Below are 12,744 nucleotides of genomic sequence, written 5' to 3' on the forward strand. Positions count from 1 at the left end.
TAGATGTTTTCAGCTGTTTCTCCTCAATTTGTTTCATGTCACATCATCAAATGGAGATATTGAAAGCTGGACTCTATCCATATCATTAAGGTTGGTTCTACTCTGAGGAAGCAGCTCTTTCCCAGTCATATTTTGAGAGGTCATAGAACAGTAAATGACTTTTGACTTCTGTTTAAACAACTGAGGACATAGGGATATCATTTATCGATATGCAGAAGAATGATGGGAAAAAGAGTTTAAGGGAGAGAATAGTCTTCAAAAAGTGCATTTTATTAATATTGATTTTGGTATCACTAAATATTGGGTATAAGACTTGAAGAAGTAAACTGAACAATTTCTTGATATTCAATATTATTTTCAACACTTTTACTTGAACTATATTACATTTATATTAAAAACATGAGGACGTTTATACTAGTAGTATATATAGTCGTAGTTTATAGAGTTGGTATTTTTAACACTTTTCTCCTAAGAATCTGGTAACATTTTCATGATGTAAACTTCAAATGTTCCATTACTTAAAAAAAATAAAGTTGTTAAAGGGAAGTTAAAAAGTATGATTTATACAATTTCTGAATCAAAAGATTTGGTTTTGATGATCCTGTAAAGACAATTCTGATATGTATTTGTAGCTCTTTTATTAAGCACTTCTTAAACTGAAACAATAACATAACTAGCATAATGCCTAAGGTACTTGACTGCTAACCAGAAGGCTGGCAATTCAAACCTATCAGCCACTCCTCAGAAGGAAGATGGGGCAATCTACTTCCGTAGTGATACTGCCTTGGAAACCCAAGGAGGAGTCACTATGAGTCGGGTCCGACTTGATGGCACATGCAACAACAAAAACAACACTTCTTCATCCTGTCTGTGATAGTGTTCAATGGGGAGTTATATATGTGTGTGTGTGTGTGTATATATGTACATATATATATATATATATGCACTGATTGAGAGCAAGTAAATAAGAAAGCATCATTTCTATATTAAGCCAGGTATTGTTATAAACCATGCTAAATATGTAAAATTATAGACTACGCGATGTTTACTTGAGGTAAAGAGGAATCTGGAAGGCACAAGTGTTTTGCAATTAGCTGCTAATGGAAAGATTGGTGGATTGAACCCAGTCAGTGGCTCTTCAGAAAAAAGACCTGCTGATCTGCTTCCATAAATATTATTGCAAAGAACACCATATGGAGCACAATTTTACTCTGACACACATAAGGTTGCCATGGGCTTGGACTTGAAATGTAACAACAATAATAACAACAATTGGCATAGAGAACACTCTAAAAAGAGAGAACAACTATCAACAAGATATATGAAAAGTGTTTGGAAATAGAGCATAAATAAATAACTAATTATTTGGATTTTATTGAGTGAGAAAGCTGTTTGTTGATGCTTAATTAACTTATTAATTGTCTCCATGATATCCTTGTTCCTAAGACTGCAGATAAGGAAGATGTTAAGGAAATCCCTTAATTACAAATGTGATCATAATTACAGAATACAGCAATGCCATATGATAAACTATATCAGTGGTAGGTGTACTCTTTACAACATAGTTCAAACTCACTGCCATCAAGTCAGATCTGCCTCACAGTGACACTTTCTTGGGTTTCCAAGGTGGTATCTCTATGGAAATAGATTGCCCAACCTTCATTCTGAGGAGTGGCTGATGGGTTTGAACCACCAGCCTTCTGGTTCTCAGTTAAACGTCTTAGGCACTACACTACCAGAGTTCCCTACAACATATTAATCATCACAAAAAATCTATAAAGTTCATTTAAAAAAATATAAGAAATTACATTGAAGGATTAAATCACTTTCCACATTAAACAAAAACATAAGTGTTGATGATCTAACTCAAAATCAAGTATAGAAATAACACATAGTGAAAACCAAAACCCAAACCAAAGTCACTGCTGTTGATCCAACTCATAGTAACCCCTCCTTGGGTTTCCAAGGTGGTATCTCAACAGAAGTAGGTTGTGAGTTAAAATCCTGGCATGTGTTTGAAGAAAAATTATGAAAATCCTTTGAGTGTATGTTTTTTTCATCTATAAAATAGTGTGAGAACATTAACTCTTTTACACACACACACACACACACACAAATATATACATAAGTACATGTACATATATGTAATCAAACATTTATAATCTTCTTTTATAATTAATAATATATTTTGTGGTTAGTTGTCCAACTCAGAACGATGCATCATACTTCAGAACTGAAACTGTCCAGGTCTCCACCATTCTCACAGTTGCTGCTGTATTTGAGCCCATTGTTGAAGCCACTTTGTGCATCCATCCTGTGGAGGGGCTTCCTCTTTTCCACTGAACTTCTACTGTATCATGCATGCTGTCCTTCTCCAGGGTCCCTGCTCCCTCCTGGCAACTGATCCAAAATACCTAAGATGAGCTTTCCCTGTCCTCACTTCTAAAGAGCATTCCGGCTGTAAGTTTTCCAAGACAGATTTGTTTGTTCTTCTGCCACTCCATGGTGTATTCATTATAATATCAATATCTATATATAATCTTATATTCTCTAGTGGCATAGTGGGTAAGGCATTTGACTGCTAAACAAGTAGGTCATTGGTTCAAACCCACCAACTGATTAGTGGAAGGAAAATGGGGCAATCTAACTCCTTAAATATTTTGAGCCTCAGAAACCAATGAGAGTCTCTATGAGTTGAAATCGACTTGATGCAATAAGTTTGTTTTTTTTTAATCTATCATCTATCATTCTATGTATCTAACTAAACAAACAAACAAAAAAAATCTGCCATCAAGTCAATTTTGACTCATAGCTACCCCCACTGAGCTTCCGAGGCTGGGAATCTTTATGGAAGTCAATTGCCCCATCTTCCATCCATGGAGCATCTAGAAGGTTTGAACTGCTAACCTTCTGAGTAGCAGCCAAAGGGTTCATGTGCTGCACCACCAGAGCTCCTTCTATTTATCTGTTACCAAATACCATCCTAAAGGCAGTAGGTTGCTGCTTAATGTGCTTCCTATCTCTTCTATGTCTTGTTTCAAGGCTGGATTTACAGTTTTAAGTGATTTAAATACTTGAGATATCCATTACAATACCCACCAACCTCTATAGTATTGTTCTGTGAAACAATTTTAAGCATTTCCTAGATTTTCTGTATAGAAAATTGGAAAGACATAATGTCAGGTTTTTGTTGTTGTTGTTTAATGAATAATAAATCTAAACTGTAAGCACATACTTTCAATAAATACTCTCTAAAGGCTTAATATATACTATACTCTTTCCTAGAAGATGTCTCCATAAAAAGAAGAGTAAACTATAGTTACATAAAGAAAGTGAAAAAACAAAAAAATATGAAAATGAAAATGATTTTCAGGAAAAAAAAAAAGTGTTGTGGCATCAGTCCCCAGTTAAAAGACTACAATATTCACTAAACAGTCTCAAATCACCATTAAATCTATGCAGGTGGAAAACTATTTCACAATACATGAGATGTGACAAAATAATTTCTGCTTTGCAAAATAACCATTTTGATTGCAACTCTGATATCAGAATGTCTGGCATAAAATGACAAGCTCAGGAATGAGTAACTATAATAAACCTATACCAGTTTGGAAATCAAATTGAAAGTTGTTCTTGATAGGTGCCATCAAGTCAGTTTTGACTCATCATGGCCCTATGTACAAAAGAGTGAAACACTGTCTGGTTCTATGTCATCCTCACAATGTTGTTGTTGTTATGTGCCGTTGAGTTGCCCCCGACTCATAGCGACCCTCCTTGGGTTTCCGAGGCAGTATCACTACGGAAGTAGATTGCATCCTCACAATAGTTGTCATCATCTCATTAAGAGTCGTCCCCTTTTTCCATGACTCTCTACTTTACCCAGTATGATGTAGTTTCTGAAAATACAACTCAGAATTAAATAAGAAAAGAGGCAATGAGTACAATGTAGTGACTAATGTGATTAACCATTAAGGTAGCAATTTTTTCAGTGCCACCATGACATCCTTATTCCTCAGAGTGTATATTATGGGATTAAATATTGGAACGACAATGGTATAGAAAAGAGAGAAGAATTTGTCTTTTCTCGAAGAATGTTTGGAATTGGGTTGAAAATATGTAATGATTCCTGATCCATAGAATAAAGCCACAACCATAAGATGAGATGAGCAGGTAGAGAAGGCTTTGGCCCGACTTGTGGCTGATGGTAACTTCAGGATGGTGGAGATGACTTTACTGTAGGAGCCAAGTATGAACAGAAATGGAACTGTGATAAACAACATGCCATCTATGTAGACTAACATCTCATTCATAAAAGTGTTCCCACAGGCCAGCTTTAATACTGGAGGGATATCACAGAAGAAGTGGTTGATTTGGTTAGATCCACAAAAAGGAAGAGAGAAAATCTGGTATGTCTCCCCTATCTGAATTGGGATTCCAATGATCCAGGAGCCAATCACCAGCTGAATACAAAGCCTGTGGTTCATGACTAGAGGATAGTGCAGAGGGTTACAAATAGCCACGTAGCGGTCATAGGCCATCACTGCCAGGAGCAAACACTCTGTGCCTGCAAGGATAAGGACAAAGCACATCTGTGTAGCACATTTAAACAAAGAAATGTTTCTTTTCTGAGTCCAAAGGTTGATGAGCATCTTAGGAATCGTGACAGACACATAACACATTTCCAAGAGGGACAAATTCCTGAGGAAAAAGTACATGGGAGTCTGAAGTGCTTTGTCAATCCTGGTTATGAGAATAATTACACCATTTCCCAACAAAATAAACACATAAACAAAGAAAAACAGCACAAAAAGAAACATTTGCAGATTAGTAATATCAGAGAACCCTACAAGAAAAAATTCCATCATTGAAGTGAGATTTACTTCTGGTAGGACTTTTGGGCGTTCCATCTCTGAAAGTAATTAATTTTTTTAATCTTCTTGACATCTCTATGGACTAGAGAAGTGTGTACAAGTATCACATGCAACTTCTAATTTCCAGGAAAATTCCAGCAGACGTTCTATATCAAAGAGCATGACCAAGGTCCAGGAGAGAATGTATGCTGAATTCATAACACATCAACATAATTCATATTTAATGGTAGGCTTGTATTTTCACAGAAAGTATGGGCTCTTAACTTATGGATTTTCATTATTTTATCTGTTTGTGGGCATAAAAAAGTGAATCCATTTTACTCATCATATTAACAAACAAAATCCTGAGGCACAAGTATTTATATGTCTCACCCTTTCCTGTGAATTTTTCACCATTCAATTTTGATTTGGAGTTTTCCAAAAGAACTCAACTCTTCCATGATGTCTTCTGAAAGTACAGTGTGTGCCTTATTTCCTTGTACATAGCTACAGCTCTTACTCTCTGTGTGTGCACTTTGAGTTGAAGCTGTAATCCTGTATCATCTAGATATCAAAATAAAGGAGATGTCATTTGATCAGGCTGTATGTTTCAAATCATTTAATTTTCATAGATTGATATTATTTCAGATACTCTGACTAGCTCATCTATCCTTAAATGTCTTCAGTCTGCCATAAATTACTCTCATTAAAATTTACCATTTTAATAATTTGTCTGAGATGTAGTTATTAGATGTTTTCCAAAAAGACCATTTTAACTAGAGTCAATGTGAGCAAGTGTGCTTTGACAGAAAGTTGTGAGACATGCAGGGACTCAAGAACTTTTCTAGGCATTGTTCTCTAGGTGGATAATATAGGAATTAAAGAAGGAAGACAATTAACAGCATCATCTGTTACAGATGACAGCATCTGGGAAAATAAAAGAAACTCGTTTTGATGAGTTACTGATGTGTAGGCCAGTGTTTAACATTTTTTCATGTTTTTCTCAAATATTTTTATGAGTTAAGAGTTACTATTCTCAAGTTATTTTATAAGTGCAGAAACAGAGGCTCAAAGGGTTCACATGTTTTCCTACTTCACATCCTTACTCGAATTTCAGCTCTCTGCACTAGTTCTTTGGCTAGACTTAATTTTGAATTACTTTTCTATCACTTCTGGTTTTAGTTGATCTGAGCAAATATTTAAATATTCAAATTTGCTTTCTACACTTAAAGGAATATAGACCTATATATCTGCCTTATTGTGTTGTTTTGAGAATTTATAAGAAGTTATGAAAAGCTTACCTAAAATTAATTTAGTTTATTATATGAGATTGTTATATTCTGTAATTATGATAACATTTGTGATTAAGGAATGTACAAGATATAGTACTATAAGACAAGTGACAATAAATAATTGTCGTTCAAGGTAGTTAAATATTCAAGAATTCCTTATCTTTGAAGAGAGAGAATTCCTGACTAAACTTATAATTTCATATTATAAGACTCACAAAAATATCTGATCAGATATGCATAAAGAAAATGGTTTCAAGTGCTACTTATTACAGGAACATAAACCGGACCAAGAGACCCCAATTTTATGTCACTATCATTTGTCATTAGTTACCTGATGGCAATTGTTTATGATTTTATCCCATCTGATGTCACCTATAAGTAGAGACATGGGACATTGCCACTGGATCCTTCAACTCTAGTTTTCCCTCTTAAATTCAGTAATTTATCATTTCTGGCAAAAAATCGTGTTCACTTGAAATTTTTTACTACTTCTTTTAATATATAAAGAACAATGCTATGAGGTTTTTTTTTTTTTAAAGAAAAAAGCCAATTTTTTGTGAATTAATATTTACTTCTACCATCCTAAATAAGAAAATATTTCTAGGACATTAAATGCTTGAGAGAAAAATCACAGATTGACTCTCCATTAACATAGCACACGTCTTACTGTCTCGTGGAAAAAAAAAAAAAAGAAAGCACTCACTGCCCTGAAGTCCAGTTCAACTCATAGCGACTCTTCCTTGGGTTTCTGAGGTAGCAGTATCTCTACTGAAGCCAATTGCTCAAGATTCCTTCTGAGAAGTGGCTGGTGGGTTTGAACCACCAGACTTCTGGTTAGCAATCAAATGCTTTAACCATTACATCAGCATAAATAAATAAATAAAGATAAACTAATATTTTGCTTCTTAGACATGATACACTTCAAATAACACCTTATTTCATTATTCATTTTTATCAGTAATATGCTGCATTGATATTGGGTTTTATGACCTTCAAAGTATTTTAGTATCATTATTTTTTTTAAATTTCACTTTATAATAAGAAAAGTGAGAAATCTAAATTTACAAGCTTTAATTTGAGAAATAGATTCTCAGAGTTTTATAGTGTTCTAAAATGAATATAGAATTCAAACTCAAAATTATATGAACAGAAGTTTCATACTTACTTGGCAAAATTTGACTGTAGCTTCTTTTATTTTTTTCCTTTCAGTAGAACAGTTTAAGTCCCAAGGCTATATATATATATATATATATATATATGGGTTTAGTAATAAATTTTTGCTTTAGTAAGAATTATTTTTCCTCCCAGCTGAAGCTAACATCTGTCAAAATATATATGCTTTCAAACTAACAATATGTCTTTCAATAAAAATATCCATTCTATTATGATAATTGAATTTCCTTTCGCATAGGTTTCCTCAATATGAACTTGGTACCTCTGATTGCCACCCATTCTAAATTGCTTTTATGGAAACTGTGGCTCATCCTGCAATTTCCTAAGGTTCCCAGTGGAATTCAGGCCCCAAGCAGATCTTGGCAGAGGACAAGAATAACCTAGACAGAGCAATGCCACTTAAGTGTCCACTATTATCTCCTAGGGGAGCTCTGGTAGCATAATGCCTAAGCCACTTGACTGCTAACCAGGAGGCTGGCAGTTCAACCCCACCAGCCACACCTTGGAAGGAAGGTTGGTCAATCTACTTCCATAAGTGATATCACCTTGGAAACCCAAGGAGGGGTTGCTATGAGTCAGGTCTGACTCAATGGCACATAACAACATAACAACAACATTATTTCCTGGAGACTATTAATACTTAGTTGTGTATTTGAGGCCCTTTCTTACCTCCCAATTAAAAAAAAAAAAAAAATTGGGTTCATAGACCTGAATAGAAAGCCTGCAACTCCAAAGGTTCTAGAAGAAAACTCTCGTAGACTTGGGTTAGGCAACATTCTTAGAAACGATAGAAAGCATTCTCTTTCCTAGGTTGACATCTAATGTCTTGATAGCTATTGTTAATTATTATTAATATTTTTTTATTTTTCTCATTTTAAAGCATTTCAACTTCAAAGTAAATCAGTCCATGTTGTTCCATCCTGGGTGGAATAGATGTCTTGCTATCACAGATTCATTCTACTAGTTAAACACTCATATCTGCACAAGCTACAATTTTATTTCAGCTGCCACTACCCCACTTTGCTTCTAACACATTTACAGATAAAATAAGGAGATGGTATTTAATATAAAATTGATATAGAAAAAGTACCTAAATCTTTATAAAACACAGATTTATGTATGTCATTTTATTTGCAAAAGATAATGAGCAAATTATAGGAGAGCATTATTTTACATTATTTTGAGAATAGGATCTTTTTTTTTTAAATTTTGCTACTTTTTATATAAAAGTGAGATAAATTTTAAAAATCATCTTCACTCATTTTCTTTTCTTTATTATTGTGATAAATGTTACTGTGCTCCTAAAATAACACCTGACCTATAGTGAACATTAAGTAACTTTTTTTTTTTTTTTTCCATAGTCTCAGGGGTTCCACTAATCTTCAACAGACCAGTAAGCCTAGTCCTTTTGGTGATTTTGAATTTTGTTCCACTTTTTCCTCCACTCTGTCTCGGACCTTCTGTAGTGAGCACTCTGGGAGCAGGCAGTCGTGGTAGCTGGATACCATATCGTTCTTTGGGTCCTAGTCATATAGGCCGAGGCTCCCAAGGTCCATTAGTCCCTTGTACTAATTGTTTCCCCGTGTCTTTGATTTTCTTTCTCTTTTCAAATCAAGTAACATTTCTTTTATTTCAATTGAATTAACAGATTTTAGAATATTAAGCAATGGGAAATTTTGGTCATGGTTATAGTCGTTCAGGTTTTCTACTAGAATGATCTATGTATGTATGTGCATGTTTATTCCTAATAATGACCACATCTGCTTTATCTTCCCTCAATACAACTGGTCATAGGTTACTTAGCTCTGTTTGCGAAGAACTGATCCATCAACTTTCACTGACTTCATTTTTTTAGCATTTTATTCAAGTTTTTCTTCCATTTTTTAAATAATTGTTCTCTAATTTTTGTATTTATTTATAACTGTGGTAAGTAAAATGGTATGAGATAGTCTCCTTAGTGCACATGGCCCAATCCTGGATATTCAATCAAATATCAATCCAGAGGTTGCTGTGAAGGAATTTTGTACATTTAATTATGGGTTCAAATCAGTTGACCTTAAATTAGGGAAATCATCCAGGAGGGCCAGAACTAGTCACATGATCTCTTTAAATCTGGATCCAGAGTTCAAAGACAGAGGATATCAGAGGTACAAGGTGGAAAGACAGAAGGGCACACATAGCATGGATTGTGAATGGCTTCTAGGAGCTGAGAGCAATCTCTAGCTGACATCTGTCAAGGAAGTATCACCTCAGTCCTACAATTACCAGGAACTGGATTCTGCCAACAGTCTTAAGGAGTTTGAAATCAGATATTCTTCCCAAACGTCTCCAAACAAGAACTCAGCCCAGTGGATACCTTAGCTTTAGCCTGTGAAAGTAAACTGAGAAGCCAGCCTTGCCTTGTTGTTGTTGTTGTTGTGCTTGCCTTCGAGTCAGGTCTGACTCATAGCTACCCCTCCTTGGGTTTCCAAGGTAGTATCACTACAGAAGTAGATTTCCCAAACTTCCTTCCGAGGAGTGGCTGGTGGGTTTGAACTGCCAGCCTCTGGTAAGCAGTCAAATGCCTTAGGCACTACACCACCAGAGCTCTCAGCCTTGCCTTCGCAGACTGCTAAGAGAAGCTGTGAGATATGAAATTGATATTATTTGAAGCTGCTAAGTTTATTGGCTGTTTGTAGAATTAGAAAAAAAAATGCAGTGGTTTAACATGTTATGGAATGTAGTCATTACTATTGTGGAAAGTGAGTTGATATACACCTGGTGGAAATGTTCTCTTTATCTCTGGATGCCTAGTTCTTTTACTCTTTGCTAGGATACAATCAATTTATATGCTGTTTAATGTCTGAAAATATCCTGGGGTTTCTTTACTGAAGATTTCAACTATGCTCACTGGTTTGAGTTGATTACAGGACAAATGGCAAGCCTAACCCAATCCCAACTCCCCTTGCTCTCTGAACTTCAGCACAAACTAGGAGTCCTTGCACAGGTTTTAGTGGTTGAAGCCAGAGTGAAGCTTTGTGTTTGCAAAGAAAGGACTTGTGGAGTCTTCCTTGCTGAGTATATCTCTGACCTTCAACATATTCTTCTCTTTTTCTGACCTCACAGTACCCTTTGCATTTAAATAAAATTCTTGTGTGAGTAAACCACTCAGAGTCTGGTGAATCTTTCAAATAATCAAAATGGAGAAAACAATATACCTGTGTTCACTTTCTTTCTTTCTTTTTTTTTTTTTTGCTGTGATTTGGGTGAAAATTTACAGAACAAATTCACCTTCCCTACAGCAGTTCACATACACTTTGTCTCATGACATTGACCACAATTTACCACAATGCAACAGCTCCCCTCCCACTTCTTCCCAACAATAACCTCTTCCCTGTGTCCATCACTCCATGCCCCCCTACCCCCTGAGCTGTCTCCCTTCCCATAGCAGCCCTTCTTTCTCACATGATTGTTCTCTCCAAGGAGTGTATTTACATGTTCACCTCATATGCCTGTCTTCTGCTTGGCTGGAAGCCACAGTTGTGGGTTCAATTCCAGACCTGAAAGGCAGCTAGGGGCCATAGTCTCAGTGGTTTCATCAGGCTCTATCAGAGCAGTAAACCTGGTCCCCATTTTTAATTTTTTTTTTTTTCCAATAATTTTGAGTTTTGCTCCACATTGTTCTCCCTCTCTGTCCAGGGTCTCCTACATAGATTCCCCTCCACGTGGTTGACATTAGTAGCCAGGAATCATCTAGTTCTTCTGGTCCCATAGTTGTATAGGCTGCGGATCTCATGGTGTACCAGTTGCTAGGACTAATTGTTTCCATGCATCTTTGGTTTTCTTCATTCTTCTTTGCTCTGGATGAGGAAAGACCCATCGTTGCATCTAGATGGCTACTTGCAAGTTTTAAGATCCTGATTGCTACTTGTCAAAGTAGGAGGTGGAAAAATGTTTTGTAGTATGTGATGCCAACTCAACTTGATGTCCCCTGTGTCTATGGTCCCAAGCCCACAAGTTCAACTACTCAGTCCCTCTGGGTAGCTGGCTGTGACCAAAAAGTGACTACAACTTTGTACCTTGTCAGCTCTACTCTACACCTGGGAATTCAGATCATACAAATACACTTATAGGACCATTGTCTGCCATCCTTACACATAGTCTTGGGTACACTTCCCACTTCATAGACATATCTAATAGTTCAGCCTATCCACCCATCTATCCACCTGTATACTCATGTTTGCCTTCACTGACAATGCAGTACTTTCTTTTAAATTTAGTAGGAAAACATGTATGATTAGAAAGTTTTGATCAGTGATTTGTATATTTTTCACTAGTGAGTTATAAATTTTTCATTTTTATTGTGTCTTTTTTATTTGTTAGATACTGGTAAATTCTTCATTAATTCCATATTTATTAACATCCAATTCTTTATTGTTTTGATTTTTATTCATTCATTTTTAATCATTCAAGCACATTGATAGACATTTATTTTTAACAATATTCATTATTGCAATCTCAAATTTGTCCATCTCTGATTATATTGTTACATGCATTTTAGTTATTTTTCAAGGAATGACCATAAATATATATTTTGATTCATTTTAAATGGCAAACAAACACACATGCTTCTGCTTCTTTCATAAATCAAAGACACCTTGGCTAATCTTTAAGTCTCTCTGATGGATACTAAAGATTTTTAAAGACATTTAGTAGCAAGAAAGACAAGAATAAATGCTAATTTTTTCTTTACTATTTCTTATATTTTTTCAAAATGAAAATATATTGCTTCCTGTGATACATCAATTGCATTCTCTTTGTAGTGTATTCAAACTATGCAGAGAAATATAAAAATAAAGTTAACATCATGTGAAATCCTGCCCCTGTGAAGACTACACTACACACTTCTGAACTACACCCACCAAAATAGTTCTAATATGCATACCCACACATACTCACTACTGACATTTGCATGTAGTGAATGGGATTGTGGAGTGTTCTCTTTCATTATAGGGGGACTTGATGGTGCAGTGGTTAAACATTTGGCTGCTATCGAAAGGTTGGCCGTTCAAATCCACCAGTCACGTCTGGAGACAGATGTGGTAGTCTATTCTCATAAAAGTCGCAGCCTACTCTGTCCCATAGGTTTTCTCTGAGACTGAACAGACTCTTCAGCAATGGATTTGGTTTTGATGAGTTTATCATTCATTTTTCCTACAAAAACGGACTGTTTCATAAATATATTTTAATTTGTGTTACATGTAAAGACATGCCTAAATTTTTTCACCACTGCTGTTCTAAAATCTTCTTAAAGGGTTGTGTATAAAGTATTATGTTCTTAAAATTTTATGGCATAGATGTCCTCCAGTGTCTTAATACAATCTCCAAATCCCTTTGTTTTCCATGTTGTTTTTCACTATTATTTTTTTATTAAATATTCCTCAAACAAT

The 12,744-nt window shown here is 35.4% G+C and overlaps 1 protein-coding gene across 1 annotated transcript; it reads right to left on the bottom strand.

Moving 5' to 3' along the window:
* Positions 1-3,968: 3,968 nt before the first annotated feature.
* Positions 3,969-4,910, bottom strand: LOC103211995 (olfactory receptor 10AG1-like). Its single transcript, XM_007957995.2, has one exon. The coding sequence runs from the start codon at positions 4,905-4,907 to the stop codon at positions 3,969-3,971; it is 939 nt and encodes a 312-aa protein (XP_007956186.1). The 5' UTR covers positions 4,908-4,910.
* Positions 4,911-12,744: the final 7,834 nt, after the last annotated feature.

Source organism: Orycteropus afer, unplaced genomic scaffold (genome assembly GCF_000298275.1).
Source record: "Orycteropus afer afer isolate SDZICR_OR568_19922 unplaced genomic scaffold, OryAfe1.0 scaffold00832, whole genome shotgun sequence".
Taxonomy (NCBI): Eukaryota; Metazoa; Chordata; class Mammalia; order Tubulidentata; family Orycteropodidae; genus Orycteropus; species Orycteropus afer.